This window comes from Cyrtonyx montezumae, unplaced genomic scaffold (assembly GCF_038088225.1).
Source record: "Cyrtonyx montezumae isolate F1298 unplaced genomic scaffold, pur_monq_1.0 scaffold_22, whole genome shotgun sequence".
NCBI lineage: Eukaryota > Metazoa > Chordata > Aves > Galliformes > Odontophoridae > Cyrtonyx > Cyrtonyx montezumae.
In genome coordinates this window covers 5,228,189-5,251,157 of record NW_027071959.1, presented here as the reverse complement: position 1 = coordinate 5,251,157, position 22,969 = coordinate 5,228,189, and the positions used below count along the sequence as shown (strand labels likewise).

The following is a 22,969-nucleotide window of genomic DNA, read 5'->3' as shown; positions in this document are numbered from 1 at the left end:
AGGAAACTGGTTGAGAACAGAGGATTTAAATTCAATACCAGGAACTTTCAACTCTAGAGCAGAACTGAATCTGAAAGGGGAATGTGCAGACCCCAGTATGCACAAACCATGTTCTAACATTCCACTAGAATAACTATAAACAGAGATGCTAGAAGCCTTTTAACTCCTTGCCTCCAGGGAGTCTGGATTCCTAGAGCCCAAGCTGCTAAGCAGCAGGGTGCACATCACTGGCAGATGAGGATGGGCTTTTTTTTATTTTTATTTTTTATTTTTCTTTCCCTCACTATAAGGATTTTTGCTTGTTACCATTCCAAATTGCTTCCTCACTGACGCTGTCATAGTTCCTATCCCTAAATTAATCTCTTTGCAACTCCCACTGAAATTCACTTTAAAAAAAAAGGGGGGAAAAAGAAAAAAAAACAAAGAAAAAAAATACTGCTTTATATATAAAAGCCAGAATGAAGAGCCACAACAGTCTCCTTTTTACAAGGCGGGCTGGTCCAGAGGACCCTCAATATACAGGTGGTATCAGAAATAAAAATCAACATTTCCCATTTTATATATATATAGAGCTCATATCAGACAACAGTACAACAGAACTGGTATTTTTCAGATTATTAAAAAAAAGAAAACTACATCTCAGTCAAATATCTGCAATAGATCCATTTTTTTCCCATTTAAGGAGATTTATATATCATATTGTTATATTATCATTTCTTCACCCATTTAAAAGAATGGAAATTGCAACTCTACAGTAGTAATTATAGTCTTAATGATCCAGGAGTTCTGAATGTAAGATGAAGTCCTCTTGAAGCAACAGTTGGTCAGTAGTTGATCCAAAACGCTGGACCACTTTGGCCCTTCAGCCCTGCTCCTCTTCTGATCAGGGCTGTTGTATCTTCATCTCTTTTTATATCTGCATCTGCTCCAGGTATTTGTAAGTGGGGTTCTCGTAGCCATGGTTTTGCATCTTGCTCAGATGCCGCTCTTCTGGGGTAAGCATTGGGTCAACCTACAGAAAGACAGGATGACTTCTGGTCAAAGGGGGCACCCAAATACATGAATTAGCACCCACCTAATACATGAATGTGGGATAAACACCACGCCAAGCAGGGAACATAAAAAAAGGAAATCCACAAACGTTATTTGTTAACAGAATTCCTTGGTCAGGTGTCAATGCCTTCTGCACACCCATGCACCTTTGGGGACACCCCCCTAGATTTCTCATGAGTTGGCTAACATGGCAAATTTGGGACCCATTTCTCTCCTTACAGTGGTCATTATCACTTCCCTCATCAGCTGAGCAAAGGGGAAGAGCAGCTTTCTCCAGACTCCATTAAGTTGCCATTAGCAATGTGCATATTGGGAGCTGAAGGATTATGAGAAAACTGCTTCTCTGTGTTCTGCTGAGCACGCTCTTAATAGATGCTACATTGGTTGGGAGGACACATTGCTACAGACTGACTGACTGACTCCCCTGCTAAAGATATCGCCCGAAAAGCTCATTTACTGTTAAATCCTATCCTGAGCCAGACAGGGACACCTAATTGAATTCCTTGAGATAAGTAAAGACAGCCATGCAGTGACAGGCCCAGCACGGCACGCTGACAAGTGCTACCTGCATGCTAATATATGAGCAACAAAGATGGCAGCATGGGCAGACTGAACCCCCACCTAGCTGAGAGCAGAGCAGCTGATGGTTTGGCAGCTACTGCCACCTTCACCCCCTACACGCAGCATGTGATTCAGTGCTGACTATTTTCATCCCCAGTTCTGGAGCAGGAGTGGTTTCTCACCTCCACAATTCCATGGCTGATGGTTCCATACTGCCTCTTCCTCAGCATCACCAAGCTGATGACTATCACAGTAGCTATGGCAACAGCAATCACCAGCAGACCGATAAGGGCACTGCTGCTGAAACTGAAGTCATCACGGAGTGAGTTGTCATTATCCTGCAAGGAAGACAGCGAAGGATCAGGCAGAGAAGGAGAGATGTGAGAGCTGCAATGCTAAATGCAAACCTAAAAGGAGGCCGCCAGTAAGGCTCTCCAACCAGCTGTGGCATCAAGACGTGACCCATTATATGGGGCAGTGTAAATATTTATCCCCCTTCTGTCAAAAGGACAGTGGACAGAAAATTGTTCCCCCATATAGGCATTCCAGACAAGCACTGACCCACACTGTTTTCATATCCCACAAAGCACTCTTGCAACAAAAGAGTCGAGTTAGCATCTAAGGTTTCTACTGTTATCTTCGTGCAGAAGTGCCACAGTGCATTACACTCTGCATGACTTCCCAGAGCACTGCCACCACACAGAACCCCTGCAGTTGGGTAACACCCAGGAGCTGAAATGCAGAGTTAGGTCTCTGGGCACAGCAGCCCTGCACGCACCGGCTCGTCCACCAGCCCGCCGACACGCTCCGCGTTGAAAATCATTTCCTTCACATCGAGGGTTTCATCAATTACCTGAAAGCAGTCACAAAAGCATTTTATGAAAGGAGCTGTAGGAAACAGGTGGGAGAAGGAACGTGGAGACAGACTGGAGACTCCTGATGAATACTTGCAGGGGCTCAGAACCACCCACCATTCTACCCCGTTCTCCAAAGCGTGGGATCTTCTGCAACTTTTAGAGCCAACTGAGAAAATAACTGCAACCAAATGAAGTCTAGACTACCTCAATCTGAAGGCCTGAATTAAAACACCCTGCACACAGCACTTCTGTCATTTAAGATCTCGTGTGTGGCCATAGGACAATTTGGAAAGAAAGCTCCCTCAAAATCAACATTTTCTTTTCCTTTTTTACGCCAGGCAACTGCTGCAAGGCAGCTGTCACTATGACCTAGAGAATTTGTTATGCTGCAGACAGAGCTGTGCCTGCTGCATCCCTACCTTGAGAAGAAGGCCATGAAATGTGTGTGGGTAAGCAGGTGGAATACAACAGCACTTCAGTGTACTCAGACAGAAAGCTACCTAGCTAAAACAAAGGTATATCAAAGGGTCCCTGCCTGGGAAAGCAATTACTGAATCAGACACTTCACCAGCTCAGACTGCCAAAGATCCAGATCTCTCTCTTTCCCTCACCCTCCCACCCTTCTGATGCTAATCAGTATTAAGAGCCTACAATAGTCAGAAAACTGACTCCCCCACACCATATGGACAGAGAATACCCTGGCACTCTGAGCAGGAAGGAGGAATGAAAACAAGTCACTGCTATTAATTAGTGTCCCCGGCAGGCTTTGCTTTATAAAATAAAGGTGGAGGGCTCACCACATTTTCGTCCACTTTGTTCTTGCTGTTAATCACTTTTTCTTCAGCGCCAATCAGCCCATCCAACTCAGTCATGCCAGAACCTGCATCAAAAGAGCAAGGCAGGGACCATCAGCCAGCCCTCAGCACCACGGAGCAAGGATTACCTACTCTCTGTAGAGCTGCCACTAGTGCATTTAACCACACGGACTGCTGATTATTAAGCTGTCTTCATGCTGTTGTGCCTGAAGAGGAGCTCATAAGCTATGCTACAGTGACAAGTGATCAGGGAGGTTCTGTTAATGAAGGGAAATGAGGTGGCAATGAGAGAAGCAGACAGGACTCACCAAAACTGGGTGAAGTGTAAATTGAGACGCACCCGTACTGTTAAGTACTGCTGTTAAAAGTCCCAAGGCAACATACAACACAAAGTGTGAGTGTGCAGCTCCTTCCTGCGAGTGTCACCCGGGGTCAGCACCACCTCAATATGAGCACACACCTCCTCTCTGCTGGCAGCCAGCACACAGGGAGTGCTCTCAATCACGCTCAGCATCACCCGCTCTTTTGGAGCCAAGCACATCAGCAGGTGCCCCAGGGATGAGAATCTCAAGGTCACCCAGTGCAGCTCTGTAATGAGCTGCTGCCCCACATCTGGCACGAGCCCAGAAATGACGAATCCCAGGGCAAAGGGGGAGCAAAGTACTATGCTAGCCTTTGTACCAGAACATCACTCACCCATTTCTAGGCCAGAACTACTATATGCTGAAAGAAAAGATGATCGATTCACAGAAGGCTGCTCTGCATGGACTGTTATGATCTCAAGCATTTCTAAACAGATCCCATCAGCAACAATCTGATGCGAGACACCCCGACCTGGTGTCACGTAACAGGTTAGGAGACTGCAAGTTTCCCACTGCCAGTATGCACAACGTAATGTCCTTCACAACATCCACGCCTCCCTGCAGCACAGCAGGAGGCAGGGAAGCATCAGCACTCCAAGTGGGTCCCTCCAAGGAGGAGTATGAAGTGGGGAAATATTACTACAGCACTTCATGCTGTGCAGGTGATTGGGTGCACTGCTTCACAAGCTGCTGAGCTTGCAGGTTATCTGAGACATGATGTCAACCAGTGCTGAAATTGGCACACGCTCTTTGACAGGAGGCAAAGGAAAGGACAGTTGGCTCTGTGGCAAATTATTACCCTGACAAGCTTTTTACTGCACAAAAACGCCAAGAAAAGCAACATTTTGCTCCAACTCCTCCCAAAAGGAGCATCAGACTTCTACTGCACCCCCCTTTCCCTTCACAGTTCTTTGGAGACAGTAATCAGATTCCAAGCACGGCCAAGGCTGCCAGTCTGACTTCTCACAGCTGCTGGAGCAGGTCATGTTATTGTGAAAGTCAATGATTTGGATTTTCTGGACAGACTAGACACAAATAGTTTTTAAGAGAACTACCGTGCCAGCTTTTGGCCTATGGCTGCTTCGTTCAGTTCTCAGGAGCCAGCACAAAACAGTCTCTAGAGTTGGGAGTTCAGCTGCTGCACTGAGCTTTGCTATTTGTCACACAGTGCTGTACCCAATAACAGAGCCAGTTCTAGAGAGCTCCAAGGCACAGTTTAGATTATATACTTCCCAGGGGGAAAAAAAACAACAAAACCCAGCCCACAATAACCACACACACAAAATAAGCAATGTCCCTGGAAGCCCTTGAGAAATTCAATGAAAAAAGGAAGAAGAGGGAAATGTAGGACATGACCTTTGTTCCTTCATCATCTGAAACTTCCACTTCCCCAAGTGGGGAGAAGGCCAGCCTATACTTATCATCCTTAAGACAACACATCCACCAAGAATCAAACTAAAGGCTGTCATAATTCTTTCCAGAGTAGCCAGCACACAGAATTAATTGTGCATTGCTCCATAACGATGAAGGTGACTTTTGTAAAGAAATACTGGTAACGAGAACAGTTTCTGGTCTTTACCACATTACAGGGTTATCTGTGCTCACATTAGATGGCCATTAGCAAAATCCTTGGTGTTGAAATTCTGCACAATGCATCCGGAACCAAAGGCAAAATAAAGGGACTGTTTTAGTCCCCTAAAGAGAGCATTCTGACAATGAGCTTTCCACGGCTACTTTGGGAACTGGCTCAGTGAGCAGGTCAGCTGGGCCTAATTGTTACCTGAGACAGTATCCCTGACACTGAACATAACTGAACATCAATATTTCTATGCCCCTCTTAGAGCCCAGTCAGCCCCTTTTTAGCCAGACACTGTTACTATAGAATCAATTAGGAGCTCAAGGGGAAATAGATAATCACATGGGACTTTGCTCATATGGGGAGATGCTACTTGTGAAAAAGGGATGAAGAAAAGACAAACACAAAGAAGGAATCTTCTACTTTACCTGCCCCCGAACATTTCCTCCATAATGCCTAGGAGGGCACTTAGCTGGGAAATACAGCCTGTGTCTGCTGTGGCACTTGGATCCTTAGTTCAGTGCTGCAGCCAGGTGCAGAACAGCCTTCAGATTATTTAGCACCAGCACTGCCTGGTTTATTTTGATAAGTGTTGAGTATCTGAGCACAAATGATGAGGTATGAAGTAGTACGTGGCTTCAGACAGACTGTTAAGCCCAGGGTAAAGAAATCTATTCTGAGATACCTGCCAGTCCATCAGAAAGGAACACACAGAACCAACTGGATACTCAGACTAGCTTATTTCTTGAACACTAATGCCTAATGAAACAAACGAAGTTACTGAACTAAATGAGGGCAGGGAAATGAAAACAAAGGTGAGTATGAAACTAAAATGAAGCTATCGAGCACACAGAGAAGGTAGGAGAGTGACAGAAGCACTGTGAGGGAGCAGCTTAGAACCAACCTTTTTTCATTGGATGGTACAAATCCGGCTGAGGATCTAGCAGGAGGGAAAACAAAAACAAAAATAGCAGAGAAAGGAGATTAAGAGAGAAAGGAAAAAAAAGCTTGTGTGTGATTTCTGACTCAGGCCCTGGGAAAAGCTTTTAGTCTACAGCTTTTCTTTAAGCTCAGGACTCTCTTCAAGCATTTTTTAAACAAATACACACACATACACCAGATGTCAACAACCACTGATAAATAAAGTAGATAAATATTAAAAGAAAAAACAACACAACTCCTGTGGCCCTTCAGCAGGTCATGGCACAAAGACTCACACGAGAACTTTTCAGTTAAAGGCTGACAGCGAATTCCAGATCAAGCTACACTGTAAAAAATTAACACTTCCTGCAAAATGGAAAGATAGAAAACAGTTTTGCAAGGAGCAGAACCAGGAAATCAAGAATGCAGTTCAGGGCAAATTTCTAGCAGCACTATTTCTTCCAAATGGACACAGTCTGAGCGTACACGGGCTGGGGCAGCTGCTTTCCTCTTCGATGACCCCAAGGGATGGAGCATCTCGTGCCACTGAGCTGACCTAGCAGTCAAGAAAGCAGTGCCTATGTTCTGTAAAGCAAGTGAACCCAAGTTTTCAGAGCTGCATACCTTCATTTTCAGGCACAGCTGGGAATGTTTTCACCTGGAACGGGCGGAAGGGTTTACCCTCCAGGGGAACTTCTTCACTTTCCTCGGAGCTCACTCTGACATCCACCTGGGATTCAGAAATGGAGGATGTGAACTGATCCATGTCTGCACGTTGCTCCTGAAGCAATTCATCTAGAAGGAATAAGAGGCAATCTTAGACAAACTGCATGAAGCCTGGCAAGAAAAGAAAGGGGCAGATGGTTTGAAGTAGCTGATGCAGAGCTGCAAGGCAAACATTCCTCTGGGCTGCCAGGTTATCTTATCTTGTATACACGGAGGACTCATCTGGAATGCTCACTAAAGGTACTCGCCAGAAATACATGCAAACAAGAGCCCAGAGGCCTGATGTGGCTGGAGGTTTTGGCAAGAGGGGATTAAAATCCTACGAAACAAGAAAGCTTCCACTTATTTTTATGCTTCTTTCCTTGTGTACCCTCAAATGGCAGCTTTGCTATTCTGACTGTTGTTGACTTTAGTGAAAGTTCTCAGGACAAGCTACTCTGGATCTGCTGTGTTGCACAACCCACAGAATATCTGCCCTGCAGTACCTGTGTACACACCCACCCCTTGTTGTTTAGGGCACATCCTCAAGGGAGCTTGCAAGTTTTTTGCAGTCTGCTTCATATCAAGGCAGAGATCCTAGTCTAACACAGTGGCAAGGCAGCTGGCACAGACACACTCACCAATCTCATCCTGAATTTCTTCAGCCACATATGGCACCTTGTAGAGCAGAGACAAGCTTTGGTTCATCCGTTCCTCAATCACACGGAGATGTGTCATCACCTGCAAGCATACAAGAACACACTGGAGTCAGCAAAGACTGCTACCAAGCCTCCATTTATTTAATAAAATACCTACTACTAGCATATTTGCCATGACAGAGCAGAATGGGACCACTCTAGTCCAGAAGGAGACAGAAACAAAGAAAGAAAGGAGGAAGGGGGGAGAGAGAGGAAGAGAGGGGATTCAGCTGACTTTCATCGTAACCAGCTCTCTATGGGAAGCACTAAGATGGCTGTTATCCATATTCCAGATACGGTCATAATTCATTTCATGCTGCAGCTACAAGAAAGTGCTTTATTAAATGGATTATCATTCCCTGCTACTAGAAAAGATCTGTGCAAAGGAGCACACAGTACTGTTTATCCTGATTTCAGAACAAAGGTGCCTTTCAGAACAGCAGATACATTACACATGTCTTGTACCCACTACACCCATTTGCTGGCAACAGCTTTCTCCCTTCATTCCAGAAATAAATTCAACCTCAAATCATGTTTCCCTGGCATATTAAATTCACTGGTGAAGTCAAGCCTGACCTGCAGAGGGTGCTACATAATCAGGGATCATGCAGACCAAGAAACACATTAATACAGACAGACAAATGTTAGAGAAAGCTAAGGAGTTGAATGGACCTCTTTTACAGTCTAACATGTACCTGACCTTTTAGAGCAAGGATGAAAGCAATTTAATTTTATATGTGGCAGCTTGTCAGTCAGAGGAATCGACTGAGGAGCTTAAAGTGCATCTGAAAAGTAAAGGGAATGGAAATTGAACTGTACCACCCACATCCCTCACATGTCGATTTGTTGACACTGCAGCCTTCAGAATGAATTAAGGACTCTTTAGGTTTCAGCTTAAGAATACAGTTCACACACTCCCTCTTGGGCTTTGGCAGCTTCAGAACAAAGGGTCAGGACAGACCGTGTTTGATATGCTAAGTTCTCTCTGACAATGCTACTGCATATTCTTTATCACAAGCCAAACAACAGCTTGTAAGCATCACAATTCTTATTAATCTTTCTGGGGACACGTAGCTCAGGAAGAAAGCAAGAATCAGTGGTAGAAAAGCAATGAGACAAGAGCTGAAGGTATACCACTAGCCTTGAAAGAAATGAAAAGGTCTTTAAAGTGATGAAAGCGCATCCAAAGATGAGCAAATCTCCAAGAGATAATTTCATGGGTACTCAACAAAAGGAAACACAGAGATGGCACCAAAGTAGCCCTAATCCCTACACTTGCTACTGTGAGCAGCAATAACTGATGGCTAAAACCAGATGTTGCAAGGTAGCAGAGCCTCAAGCCTCAATGTTTTCACACCGAGTCATGCACTGAAGGAAACCGTATGGAGTATCTCATGACAGACAGCATGCATACAGAACAGGAGATCTCCACACAAACCTATCAGGTTGCTACAGTTCCCAGCAAACTAGCGTGGATTTGACGCATGCCTGCAACAGCCCCCGACAGCCACTGCTGGCATCAGTGCCTCCCTTGATAGACACATTCTTATACCTGAGATTTCATCTGTGCAGCCTTTTCTGGGTCAACTGCCAGGACGTGCTGGTAATGGCGGATGGTGTGCAGCCTGTCCTTGTTCTCAGCACGGACGTAGCGCTTCAGAGCTTGCACGATGCGGTGGGGCTGTAGGATTTGGGGAATGGGAGGAGGTAAGAGTTCAGATCTGCTTGATTCGAATAAGTCGCTACTGAAATAGAGCGCCTGGGATGTGAACATGCTTTGCCACTGTAGAAACCTCTTACATAATACCTTTTTCCCCTGTGTCTGTTTGATTCAGAACGCTGTGCCTTACAAGCACTGAACAAAGTAGAGCTGTTTTAGACAGAAAATAGAGTCAATTAGGAGACTCACAGCTAGGTCCTCAGCAGAAACAGCCACGATGGAGAAAGCTTTACTGAGAATCTCTTCCCAGCTTCTGACCCAGCAGGTCACAGTCTCCTCACCAGGCCATTCCCACCTTTCACTCCACCCAGCACTTCCCCATTGTAAAATAGCATTGCAAAGGAACTCACCCGTGGTGGGACAGCTTGCAGGGCAGCCAGGTAGTTCTCCAGAGCAATCCGACGACGATCATTCAGAATGGCTTCCACACGAGCCAGGTGAGTCTCCACAAGCTGCTGCTTCTCACTTGCTGCCTCCTTCTCCAGAGATTTAACCATTGCCTGGAAGTGCTGGAACAAAGAACAGAGTCTCTATGAGATCCTGTATGCTTCAGGATCTCTCTCCCTCACATAACCCCCTCAGAATAAATGGAGCCTGTCACACTGCATGTCCTAGACATTTACAGCAGGAGAGAGGGGAACTGACAGATGTTGATGCAGATTTTGTATATGTGAATTAACTAGATACAATTTACTTCCAAACATCCTGAACAACACATTTCCAAGGCCTGAAGAGGGCTCGTGGCCTTGCAGATAAAGATTATTTCGGAGCCAAGAGACCAAGACTATGCTGAACAAATGACACAATATTAACTCTTTCCCTCAACCTCGTAACACAGGAACAAGACTGATCCCTTCACCCTAGATACATTAATCTGAATTTGCAAAATCAAAGGTATTGCATAAGGGAGTTTTCATCAGCACACCTTCAGATCAAATCTCTGAACCTTCTGGTAGAAAGGTCAGAACCACTGTCTCCAAATGAACCAGAAATGTTCATTAAGTGTTGTTATGATTCACCAAAGACAATGGAAACCCATTTGGACTTGTAGAGATTTCAAGCAGCTGCTTATGCTAAATACTGTGGAGAGAGACCTCTGTTCCAGGATAAATCCAAACTGGGCTGATCATCTAGTTTGTCACTTGTAAACTGGTTTGGGGGAACTTTATCTACTTCCCACTGCCAGGAGAGTCTGCCTCTAACAATCCCATACAAAGCATATTCCTGATTAACTTCATCATCTAACTGAACTCCACTCATAAGGCAGAAGATTGGCATTCTGGCAGCAAACCAGCTTTATCTGCTGTCTAAGTGGTTTTCACTAAGTCTGCCCAAACAGGAAATGTGTGCCCAGAGCACCAGGGCCAATCTGAACTGGGCTGTGAGGTTGCTGCTTAGTGCAAAAAAAGCAGGCTGAAGGTCTGAAGTTACAATTTGGCTCTGCAGCCACTCTGCACTGGGGGTGAGACAGCTTCCTCCTGCTTGGCTTAGGAAAGGACCTGGCACTATATCGGATCATCTCCAGCTTCAAGAACAAAACACACAATTGAATCAAATCTCCTCTAAAAGGCAACTGCTGACAGAAGAGGAAAACTGTTCTTCCATTTCAGTCATTTTTTGGCTTTGAATATTAATATCTCTCAGTTTATTGACAAGATGAAAGCCAAGCACCAGTAGCTTACTTCTTTAGGCCCTTCAGCTCTTACCTGAATGAGAGTCTGTCTTTCTGCCTTGGGGAGATTCACAGCTTGGTGCTCTGCTTCCTCCCATTCCTTTTTCACCTAGACAAGAAAAGGACAGAACATATCAACAAGACAGAAATTCACATCTGATCGTTAGAGAAGAGAAAAAACTAACTGCCACACTGTAAGACACTCACAGAAGCTAGTGACAGGAAAGAAAGTCAGCCTGCCATCAGTTTGATCAGAAGCACAGGGGCAGCAGCCACGCAGTGCAGTACAGAAGGCCAAAGCCCAACGCTCACCCGATCCATGCGGTTGTGGTGCCTGACCTCCAGCTGCTCCTTCGCCTTCTGGAAGCGGGCATGCTCATTGTCATCAGCAGGGGTTTCGAAGTACACATCCACATCATCAGTTGGCACTGCAAAGAGAGGGTAGAGGTAAGTGGAGGTTCAGAAAACCGTGATCCTGGACTGAAAACGATTTCTCTCTCTACCTGCAGAATTAACAATCCGGCAGGTGGAGCCTGCTGAACCACCACCTACCAGCAGTCCATTTTTCTATCCCTAAGCTGCCCATCTACTGCACAACATCAGTTAGTTACATCATCCCAACACACAGTAATGCACTGTGACAACCAGCACCTGTTTGGTCTTCTCGTTAGTTCTGAGAGCAGCACTGTTCAGCTCCAGGAACAGAGTGACTTGCATTGCAGAATAAAGGACTTGTGTTCTTTTCCCTTTCCCACTGGCTCTGACATTCTGTGTGTTAGCTGTTCACTGACAAGCTGGCTCCAGATACCAGTAATATGATTAAGGAGCTCGACAATAAATCTGCACAAAACACTAGGCAGTATTTTAACACTTCAAACCTACCTTCCGTAGCAGATGCACCATACAAGACTAACAGGCAATGATATTAGACAAGACAGCAACAGAAGGAGGCTCAGTGAGACAAACTGACTTGTCCAATAATCAGGACGATTTGCGTCTTTACGACGTTCAAATCCAACAAGGGGAGAAATAGGATTTCAGAACTGACAGTCTCAAGCACAACCCACAACGGGAGCTCTGTGCCCCACACACCCCAGCTAAGAAACACTGAACCAGGTTTCTGTGCTACAGTTATGGACATGCCACATCCCAGAGCCCTTTCTGAAAGGATCTATGGGAAATGGGACACGCTCTGACACTGTCCTTTAACAGAGAGCAGAAAGGGGAAGTCAAGGTAACCCTTCAGCCACTTTGCTACCATGGGCAGATAAAACCTCCAACACTGCTTTGGGAGACAGTGTGCTTCTGAGCAAAAGGGGAAGAGTTTAGCAGGCACTGGACTCTACAGACCTCTCCCCTTACTGGGGAGTGTGGAGGGCAGAAGGGGAAGAATTACTGCATGAAAGAATGGCAGCATACAACATAGGCATTATCACTGTGTGCAAGGACAGTGCCAGCCCAGCACTGTGCTCTGGGCCTGCTCATGGCATTTCTGAACCAGGCTCTGACTCTCTTTCCAGCCCCAAATCCCTCTGTAACAGGACAAACTTTTGTATAAAAAGCTCCTGACATCCACATCTTTTATTTCACCACTTCAGTTAGATCAGCCCAATCTAAAGCACTTGCATGAAGCCCATTTTGTAAACAGGATTATGGCTGTATAGTCAGACTGCCAAGCCCCAGATAACACAAAAAGCCTTTCAAAAGGCTTTAATGGTAGCTGAAGTGGAAGTGCTGGAGTTCAACAATAAGATTAATAAGGAGGTTAAAATGTTTTTGGTAGTTTTATCATCTGACATAAAAGCCAGTTGAAATTGGTGCCAAAAACCTCAAGCTCTCAAAAAATGCAGGGATTGAATCGTGATTCATATTTCAAGCGGGGCTGAAAGTGGGAATCTGAATTCTATACTACTGCACTGATGTTCTCTGAAAATGTAATAGCAAGAAAACGCCTACCTGCAGGAGAACAGCGAGTAGCAGCTTGCTTTTCAGGACTGACTAGTCCAACACATGCACAGCAATGTGACTGGGGAAAAACGAGTGCTTTCTTCCATGTATTTGGAAAAAAAAGCCATTATGCAAATAGGCAAGCTAGGTGTTTTCGTAACAAGAGGTGAGAGATGGCCCCTGGTTCCTGCTATAGATCCAGAAGATAACCACGCCCTTGCTAAGAGCCACAGACCAACGCTGAGCACAGAGAGCACACGACCAGAACCACTTTTCCCCATGAAAGCGAACCCTAAAGACCTTGAGAAGCAGAGACAAGAGGAGACTGCTGCAATAGGACAGACACCAGAACCAAAAGGATGGGCTACACACGGATCCTCTCTTGACCCAGGCAAGGAGGAGGAGACACCAAATGCCAGACAGACAGTGGCTAGCTGCAAAAGGGCCAGTGGGAGGCAGGACTTACTCATCTTTTTACACACAGCCATACAATACTCCTCTGACTCAAAATTGTTCCTGTTGCCTCCGCAGCCTCCATATATAAAGCGAATGCATTTTCTCTTGCTAGAGTCGAAGTACCAACGAGGCATCACAGCCCGGCAGGGCCCTGTCATCGCCTCCTGGGAGCAGACAGCTGTGTGGAGACGGGGAGAACGTGAGCTGGTGAGGAACGCAGGCCGCGCCGAGCAACGTGCAACGCGGTGGTGGTTCTGGTTCACACCTCCTTCTGGACACCTGGGCTCAGCATGGCTACGTCAGCCCTTCATCACAGGGCTATTGTCAGTTTGAGGGGGATTCTTAACATTTGACAAGTGTTCACCACAAGGATTGCAAGGGAAAGGCCCACACATGCTGCTTCGCAGCAAATGTGTAGCAGTGGGCTGCCCAAGCCAGAGTCTCAACGAGCAGCTTTCACTTGCAAGAGTAATTTCACGTTAGCTAGGATCTCTTTTGCTGATGCCAGAATTATTTCTTGGGTATCCCAATGGTAGGGCCTCTGCTGTATAAAACCAGCACGATGGAGAGAAAACCCATTAGGGTTGCTTAACGCATTCAGCAATGTCCTGTTCCACTGCACTGTGCCTGGACAGATGCTCAGTGCCTTACAGGTGAGGTGTAAAAGCAAGTGAAAAGGCAGGCTAAGCACACGGAACACGATTGCTGTGGCAATTAGAGCTGTTAGGTTTTTAAGGCTACACACTAGATACTGGAAGTCCTGATAGCCACGGCACGTGGACTGCTGCACAATAAGCAAGCTGATGGGTTATTTTGAGGCAAGAGAACAGATATGCTGCCTAAGTCAGCAACTGTACACAGTGCTTCAAGAAAACAGACCGTGTACCCCCCAAAACAGACACTCCAGTCCAAATCTGTTTCAACATCTGCACATCTGTAACGGTTCTGAACATATATGATCTAAGCCTTGTTTCGGCACAGAAAATCATCTGCAGCATGCTGGCATCTTACCAGCAAGATGCAAGAACTGCTGGCAATGATTCAGTGATCTGTAGCTAATTGAATTTCAATCCCTCTTCGCTCCTCCTCCTCTCTGCAGACACTTGGACACGGGAAGATTAGGACACCCTGTAACACTGATGCTCCCCAGGGTCAGCAGATGCCCTCTGAATGGCACTGACCACTTAGCAAAAGCTACTGCAAATACTTATGTAATGAAAGCTGGCCAACGGTGCTAATGTTCTCCCTTTTGTGAAAGAGGAGGGCTTATGCAAAGGCCACTACTGTTTGACATTGAGAGTGGAACGGAGCACCCAGTATCATCCTCAACCTCAAAGGGCACTTTCAATGCCACCTCTGCAGAACATGCCCCTCCACTTTAAGCTTCCTTTTTTGTAATCTGGGTATAAAACACAAAATCCAAAATGAGGAATTCAAGGTGCACCCTAAATGTCTCTCAGATTTTCCCAAATTAGCCTATGCCAACATCATCTTCTGACTCAACGCTGCACCTTCATGGAGGTGCTCATTCAGTGTGCCAAACACTGGGCTTTCTGCCAGCAGTTCTGCTGTTTATCTGGAAACATATGGCCCATGCTCCAGAGAGTTAATTTCAACACTTGAAACACAAGCATCATCAGCTTTCCTCTGTTTGCTAACTTATCTGGCAAATAAAACTTCCGAGTGGCATTTACTGACTTGATAAAAAAAAAAATAAATCTATCACTGACTGACAGCCACCACGAGTACAAGGAAGTAAGAGGCCCAGAGGCCAGAACACGACTTACATTTCATATCACTGCTAACTTCTTTTTCAGACACGGCCTTGTCACTGGTGGGCTCTGTAGTGGTCTCCTCATTGTAATCATCTACTTTGTAGCTATCATAATAGTAATCACGATCCTCCACCACGTCCTCTTCTTCCTCCCCTTCATCTTCTTCATCCTCATCTTCCTCCACAGCTGTCCCTGTGAAGTCTTCTACACCTGCCTCTGTAGGGAACTCACTGAAGGGATACAGTTAGGTTAGGGAGTTAAGGTGAAGCCAGTTCCTCTGCAGCCAGCCTTTGACATAACAGAATAACGACTCTCTTTTCAACTGTTTTAGGAAAATTAAAGACAATAAAAGTAAGCATATGGAAGATTCATCAGCCCCAGCAATGGGACTTCGCTCATTACTGACAGGTCAGCTATTAGAGGCAGAGCTACCCCATGCCTCTAGCTCAGTGGGGGACTCCTAATGTTTCTTTAACAATTTCTTTTCAGTAAGCTCAAGTCTGCAACAAAGAAATACCCATTACAGCTATCAGCCTTTCTGAACCACTAAGGGCAGGAAGAGGGGGCTGTTCAGCCACAGGATACTGAAAAGTCACTCTGGCTCCTGCAAGGCTCGTTCATGCTCAGGACTCTCCTCTAGGAAATTCAAAAGCACAGGAATTCTCCTCTCAAACCCCATCACCTATGTAAAACAGGTGATGGCAGCTTCACATACAGAGCTGCTGACACCCATGACAGCAGTAAGAGCCTCACCTTTTGTAAGTGTCATAATCTTCATCCTCATCTTCATCCTCCTCCTCTTTGGACAGAGCCTCATCCACAATTTTCGTCTGAGGACAACACACATACTCTGTTCCGTGGAACTGGTCTACCCCGCAGGGCAGCAGCATGCCGTAACTGTGCAGGATCATCCCCTCTGTCAGACAGGCCTGAAAGAGGAGCCCATGTGAGAATCACACCCTTGCTTTGGATCACATTCGCCTATCAGAAGTCCCAGTGTTGGGACCAATGGCCTAAGTTTGACAGCAAAAAAGACAACAGCAAAGTACGATCTGAGTCTGACCACCGAAAGCAAACGGCATTGAAATTTGTAGCGTAACAAAATCCCCAGAAAAGTCTCAGATCAGAGCCATGCAGTGCTTCCTGGCATGAATGCACAGCCCCCCACCCCTATCAACCACCCATTTGTCACAGCCCTGCTAATTTCTGCAGAAATAATCAGGTGTTCTGTGCCAGCTCAGGGGAGAGAGCACTTGGGAGAAAAGGAACTGCTGTTTGCTTTTCTGGGCTGGCCATTCCATTGAACTTTATCTATTAAACTTCACATGAGTAAGTGAGTAATTGCCCAATTGCACTTTGTGTCAAGATTATTTTAACGGGCTGGAGATGAAAATCAATCGGCTAATTCAAGAAAAAGCCCAATCCAAACTGTGATTAGACATTATGTCTGAATGCTCCTCTTGAACTACGGAAATGTACAGTTGTGTGGTGTTGCAGACAAAAATGCAGTAAGAAAGGCTTTATTATGCAGATCAGAAGACTTTTCTGCTTTGCTTTCAAACAGCACAGATACAAAATGAGCCAAATATTTCTGGAGAACGAATATGTTGAAAGCAAGTGATTTTCTGTGCATAAAGTTTGTCCTCAATTAAAAAGCAATTCCTCTAGCACAGCTTCATTAAGACAGGTTTTTCTCTCAGGAAATTAAAGAAATAGAAGCTTAATTGGTACATCCTTAACCTCTTATTTACTAACACTGTCACAATTAAACACTGCGTTACTGTTTCTATAGAATTTAAACCATATATATTTAACCATGATTTTTTTTTTAATTACTCCCATCTGAAATGGGTGTGCAGAGAACTGACAGCATTTTTGCTACGCAGATTTAAAAAACACATACCAAACCACCCAAAGCCCCCACGGTGGAGATTTATTCTGAGCAGATAATCCATCTCTTATGTAAAACCTCACTAATCGGTCACAACGTAACTCGCACTGCACTCCAAACCAAATCCCCAGCAGCAGCACCAATGTTAATGGGCAGGAAAAACCCCAAACAGCCTCCAACCACTGTGACTGCCCACACCATGGGAGGCAGGATGAGCCACTGGGTACTGTGATATACCCCAGGGATATGACTTCAATTCCCAGCTCCATCCCAGGGTATGATCTTGGGAAGCTACTTAGGACAGTTTTGCAAGAGTGGGAAGTAACTCAAGCAGCCAGACAGATTTTTGAAGTCACTGGAGTACTTTAAACCATTTTTTCATCGCTCTCTGCCTCAGGTCACAGCCTGCAGCATGGGAATAAGGGACCCCAGAGGTGAACACTGTTACGCTCCAACTCTACAGCCATCCAAGAGCATGTATCCAGAGTAAACACCCTTGCCACAGCATCTCAGTTACCTCTTTTGCTGCCGTGTGCCAGTGCTGGTGGCTTTCACACACATCCATCCGCTCCTTGTGGAAGAACCGGCACTTCTCCGGGACCAGCAGCACGTCGCTCACGAACTCACCCACTACAAAACAAGAGACGGCCACAGGGCAGTGAACAAGGGTCCCTCCATGCCATCACAAACATACAGGAGACAAAGACAGCATCAGGTGTCCCCAGAGCACACTCTGCCCTAGGTGCCGTTAAGGTCTGGTCAGGTACATTCGTGGCAGAGCAGCTATCTGTGCCAATGCAGGGAAAAAAACAGAGCCTTGGAGTTTCCAAGATAAAAACGGGATCTGGGGCTGATGGCTGAGCACTGCACAAACCCTAAGGCTGAACTGAAGGCAATACGTTGAGAGTGGCACTCAACAAATTGCTGAAGTGATTTCACACAAATCTTTGAGAGCACTGCATCTGCATACAGAAGCTTTCAAAGCACTCAATCATCAGTCTCTAAATGAGCTGCATCGTACCAAGGCTAGTTCAAGCCGCCTGCTGCTCTAACAGCCTCAACGTTTTTATGTGCCACAAGTGTTATCTATGTTGTCAGTATCTGGGTATCTGATTAAGCCACGTTTGTTTTGTTTTTCAGGTTTCCAGATGGCTTAGCTCAGGATCAGCTGCAGCACATTCCCCAGCTCGGACAGCCCTAACCAAAACAGAGGATCGGAAAACAAATCCGCACGGCCTGAAAAACAGAGTAAAACCAGACTCAGCAAACACTGCATTCCAGCATTTAGACAACCACAGCCTCACCAGCACAACGTTCTGGCACAGCTGAAGGCCACACTCCTGCTTTTGAGGAAGAAAGCAGACAAAGAAATTCAACTGCTGCAGGGCAAACCAATATAACTGTTTAAGTTAAATATCTACCACGGCTCAGCGCAGTGCCAACACATGTTGGATCAGTACTGGAACCACACAGGCATTACTTCCCGTTCTTAGTCCAAACTCCTAAAAAACATCAGCACTGTAATACAAAACATTACATTTTCCTCAGAGTTTAGATTTTTCCCTGCAGATTTAAATGCCAATTCCAGTAATTTTAAATGAAGAAAATATCTAGATGCCCTAAAAAGGGTAAGGAAAGATCATCAGTCCAAACGTTGCATACTCACACCCCTGATGGGCAGTTTCCTCCTTTGCTCTCAAACTGACTCAGCTTTAAAGCCACGAGGCCGTGGTTTTGGGGACAGAAGACTCAAACTGATCAGAAATAACAGCCACCACAGAAGCTGTTTCTAAAACAGGTATGAAAGTCACAGAAAGTTCTCTCATTTCAGGCTGTAAATGGAAAAGCACTATGCATGGCACATTAATGGGACACCTTTCTTCACTGATGACCACTACTATCAAAAAGAAAAAAAAAACACCTCCTCCTCCTAGAAGGAGAGCAGCCAGAAGAGGTGTTCCCATGGCACCTGGCAGCTCTGCCAGCAGTTTGCCTTTTCACACCTCACCAGTTCTGCCCCACTCCCACCATCCTATTGTTACCTCTGTTTTACAGGTCGGTGCTAGTGCTAGGGGCCCTCCCCTCTTCACCTTTGAAATACTAAAGAGCTTTCATTGGCAGGGGAGAGGCAGGAGAGGTTAAACACGGTAGGACAGCAAGCTCCTATCTCAAGACAGTCAGCTCCTTAATGCAGCAAGAGAGACACAAGCAGCAGTAGGAGCAAAGCACGCAGCTGGCCTACAATAAAAACACCCTGCATACCCCAGAGGCGCTCATCATCCACTTACAACAAGCGTTTTGCAAACTGATAAAGACCACGAAAATGTATTTTATGACTTGCAATTCAGATGTAAGAAGCAAAGAGCTGACAGGCTGGGCCCCACGAGCACTGCGGCAGATGACACGCATGACAGCCTCTAACAGACAGCCTCATACTTCTCCGATTTTAGGGTTGTGCCACAAAATCAGGTTAATTTCCAGCTGAAAAACACGCTTGGGAGAGGATTCTTTTTAAAACAGATGACTCCTTATAAACCCAGAGAGCTTGTTTTCATCCTTATTCCCATTAGAGGTACTCAGTCTCATCAGTCAGGTTTGGTTGCTTCTCCAACTGAGTTTTCACACCTATAAAGAGACCTATCTTTCTCCTGGGATGTAACCACACTGAATTTAGTTTTTATTAATGCTCTGTAGAAGGTATTACATACAGGAGAACAGTACCTACACAGACTTCTGGAATTTCCTTGTGTTTTTCTTATGCCAACCCACATGCTAACCTGAGATACATGCTCTAATTAAGAAAACCAGCACAGCAGTGCCCATCACAACCTCCAGGTCAAAAGCTGCATGGTAAACAAGTGCTGCCTGATTCCAGTGGGTGGATAGACAGTGGAAAGTACAGTGCAATCCATGACAGTTTATCTGACTATCTTCCACAGTACAAAACTGGGGACAAGGGATATCACTGCAAGAAGCAGGGCCTTTTTGAAACAGCTAAGTTTAAATATAGGCATTGAAACAGAATAGAGATCTCTTGCCAAGACCGAAGCAGGAAGCCTGAACAGGCAGAGCATTTAAGTTTCCAAGGCAACAAAATATTAAAGCTCCACAAAAATAAGACCAGAGTATTAAATCCCAGTGTCTTTGTGATATTCAAATACAATAGCCTTCAGGTTTTTATGGCAGTTGCAAAGAGAATGGGGATTTCTTTTTCACACCAGGCACCATTATTGCAGCGCAGCTGTTATCAAGCTGTCGGTCTGCCGGAGAAAGGCAGAGTTCCATCTTGTGCAAATAAAACCATCTGAGGGGAAGTTGGATGTGGAAATGGCAACCTGATATGAGAGAAGCCTTATAAACTCAGATGTTCCCTCCCTAAGAAGCCAGGAGGCAATTCTTCACCCCCACCCGCAGGAATGCAGGGAAGCAAGTCATGCACTCACCCAGGCACTTGTAGGGCACGACGATATGAGTGTGGTCCTTGCACTGCTTCTTCCCCCTCTTGCACCAGCTGTCAATACTGACAGGCTGATTGGCTTCCACGACATTTGTAATCTGAAGGTCTGGATACATCTGTTTAAAAAGAACCACAGATAAATTTATTTCCAGAAAGGAGAAGGAATGCACAAAATGGCTCTGAGCCAGAAGGAGCAAGGCCAGTTCTCCAAACAAGAGCAACTTCAAATCTGTACACGGATACACATTCTCTTCTGGATCAAGCTTCCAACAGCTGAAGACATAAAAAAGCCCCCAGCTGTATCACGCAGGGCATCAGCACTGGAATGTGTCATCACTTCTTCACACGTGGCAGGAGAAAGCCAGGTTAGGGACCCGGAGCTGAGGCCTCTGGCTTTGCATGGAGGTGGAGGAGGAGGATTTTTACCCATTTCATTTTGGCTGGTGCACTGAGAGCACGATACCCTCCGGAAGAGGGCAAGCACCAACAACTAGGACTAATAACATCTTCAGACCGTCTCATCAACTGCCAAGCTAAAATGCACCCAACTCCTCAGGTTTCCTTACGCCTGCTCCATTTATAACCTATTAACACAATCCGTGTTCTGCTCAAGTTCTCAAGTGCAGACACTGATTTATATTTAGGTTTCCGCTACGTGAACCACATGTAGCCCCAGTTACATCAGCCTGGTAAAACAGCATTAAAAGTTTTCCAGTCCAGACATAGTGTGCTCTATCACCTCCCCACTAAAGAAACATTCCTTGTGGTATTTTGCATGCCCTCCACAGAATAATTAAAGACACTCTTCAAGGCCAATATGCTGAGGTATCTGGAGCAAAGTGAAAGGAGATTAAGGCATGAAGAACCTCAAAGTACAGCCAATGTTTTGATGAAAATATTTTGCTAATATTCTGGCTGATCTGCACACGTCACTGATAACAACACAACCATGTTCCAACTGAAATAGGTGTCAGCTGCTGAGCAGACCCTGATCTAACTAGACAAACCCTGAAAACAGAGATACCTCCCTGACCTACAGACCGAGGGCCTTCTTGTGGCAGTGTGAGCTGATATCAACTAGAGGTTAATGTAAGTCCCACTGCAGCATCCCTGCTGCTCTTCCATGGCAGCAGGGCAGTTCAGGGAAGCGAGACAGTCAAATACAACTCTCCTGCAGGGTTAGTTGGCTCCTGACTGGCTAAATTCAAACCCAATTCCTTCACAGCAGTGAAGAACCAGATCCCACAGCAACCCTCACCTCCTGGCAGTACTGCAGAATCTCTTCCTTCGTTCCAAAGCAGCTCTTGGTCCCAGAAGTGTCAGGTTCCCACTTCCCAGTCTGGATATTCACATGCATATTTAGCCTCCCACAGAACATGGCAATTTGAGGCTCTGCCACTGCAAACCCTGTCCCAGCATTGGCTGCGAGTGCCTGTGAAGACAAAGAAAGACAACACAAGTTGATTGCTTTATCTGACAGAAAGCAGAACAACTCGAAGCACCAGAAAAGCTCTGGCATCTGCAGAGAGCTCCCACTTCCATCGGTGAAGTCTTGCAAATGCATTTTGTAGCCACACTCCTTAAAGCCAATGCTCCCCACTCCAGGCTTTCACCAGCAATGCATTCGTATTTCCAAACTCTGTGTTTATTTTTGCAACAGTTTACTGAAACCAAAGGGTAACTCCCACTTGAAGGCTGCGCCCACAAAAGATGTCTGAAGAACTTAAAGAGCTGCTTTCCCATCCCCAATATTTGGGGATAAATCAAGTAATATCATTAACCCCTGGCAGAAACTCCTTTGTGCAGCTCCCAGTGTTGCTACCACTCATGAATTAATCGCTTCCTGCTTCACGAGGCTGGCTCAGAGATTCGAGTCGGGTGCTTGCCCAGAGATTGTCACACATCTGGGACACAGACACCTAGCTTGCTCAAAGCCCAAGGAAGGATGGCTGCTGCTGCTGAGGCAGCTCCCCAGAGCTGCCATCCCTCGCCCTGTGCTCTGCCACAGGCAGACTGAGTGCGTGGGACAGAAGCCTGACAGCACAAAGGCACGTCCGGGTCAAACTGCAGAGTGAGCACTGGAAACAAGGCCAGTTTCCTTTCCTGCAATCCTGCTGGATGAACCAAAAAAGAAACAGGATTAAAATCAACTGCAGAGCTGGGTTTTTCAGTAGGGCTACGAGTTGGCTGTCCTCTCCCTGCGTAACTGAAGACCAACCCTAAGAAAACCAACCGACAAAGCAACCCTCCCTAAGAACTCCCAAATCAAAAGCTCTTCAAAGCGCTTTTGGGGGAGTGAAATCCATTTCAAGTGCTTCAGATAAGGCAGATGAGAAACAGCAAGACAGCTCGGGAGCAGCGCTGCCCCAAGGCTCTGTTTTTCTGGCAGGCAGCACTACCCCAGGCCACCAATCCTGCCTTCATATTTAACCTTTCAAGCACTCAAAAATGCATGCGTTTCTGCAGGCACTGTTCATTCCCTACTGCCTGCAGATCCCCACCA

The 22,969-nt window shown here is 45.8% G+C and overlaps 1 protein-coding gene across 4 annotated transcripts in view; it reads right to left on the bottom strand.

The window, feature by feature from the left end:
• Nucleotides 1-246: 246 nt before the first annotated feature.
• Nucleotides 247-22,969, bottom strand: part of APLP2 (amyloid beta precursor like protein 2) — a 38,819-nt gene continuing 16,096 nt past the window's right edge. The window contains exons 2-18 of one of the 4 annotated variants that reach the window (XM_065738543.1): nucleotides 21,725-21,898; nucleotides 20,453-20,582; nucleotides 17,527-17,639; nucleotides 15,872-16,047; nucleotides 15,131-15,348; nucleotides 13,354-13,521; nucleotides 11,253-11,368; nucleotides 10,975-11,049; nucleotides 9,619-9,777; nucleotides 9,101-9,229; nucleotides 7,492-7,591; nucleotides 6,770-6,940; nucleotides 6,129-6,164; nucleotides 3,269-3,351; nucleotides 2,393-2,467; nucleotides 1,797-1,952; nucleotides 247-1,012 (exon numbers count right to left, since the gene is read on the bottom strand). In XM_065738543.1, the coding sequence (XP_065594615.1) occupies nucleotides 911-1,012; nucleotides 1,797-1,952; nucleotides 2,393-2,467; nucleotides 3,269-3,351; nucleotides 6,129-6,164; nucleotides 6,770-6,940; nucleotides 7,492-7,591; nucleotides 9,101-9,229; nucleotides 9,619-9,777; nucleotides 10,975-11,049; nucleotides 11,253-11,368; nucleotides 13,354-13,521; nucleotides 15,131-15,348; nucleotides 15,872-16,047; nucleotides 17,527-17,639; nucleotides 20,453-20,582; nucleotides 21,725-21,898 (2,181 nt within the window). In that variant the 3' untranslated portion in view covers nucleotides 247-910. The remainder of the gene's footprint in view (nucleotides 1,013-1,796; nucleotides 1,953-2,392; nucleotides 2,468-3,268; nucleotides 3,352-6,128; nucleotides 6,165-6,769; nucleotides 6,941-7,491; nucleotides 7,592-9,100; nucleotides 9,230-9,618; nucleotides 9,778-10,974; nucleotides 11,050-11,252; nucleotides 11,369-13,353; nucleotides 13,522-15,130; nucleotides 15,349-15,871; nucleotides 16,048-17,526; nucleotides 17,640-20,452; nucleotides 20,583-21,724; nucleotides 21,899-22,969) is intronic. The other 3 variants (XM_065738544.1, XM_065738545.1, XM_065738546.1) reach the window with 3 other exon arrangements.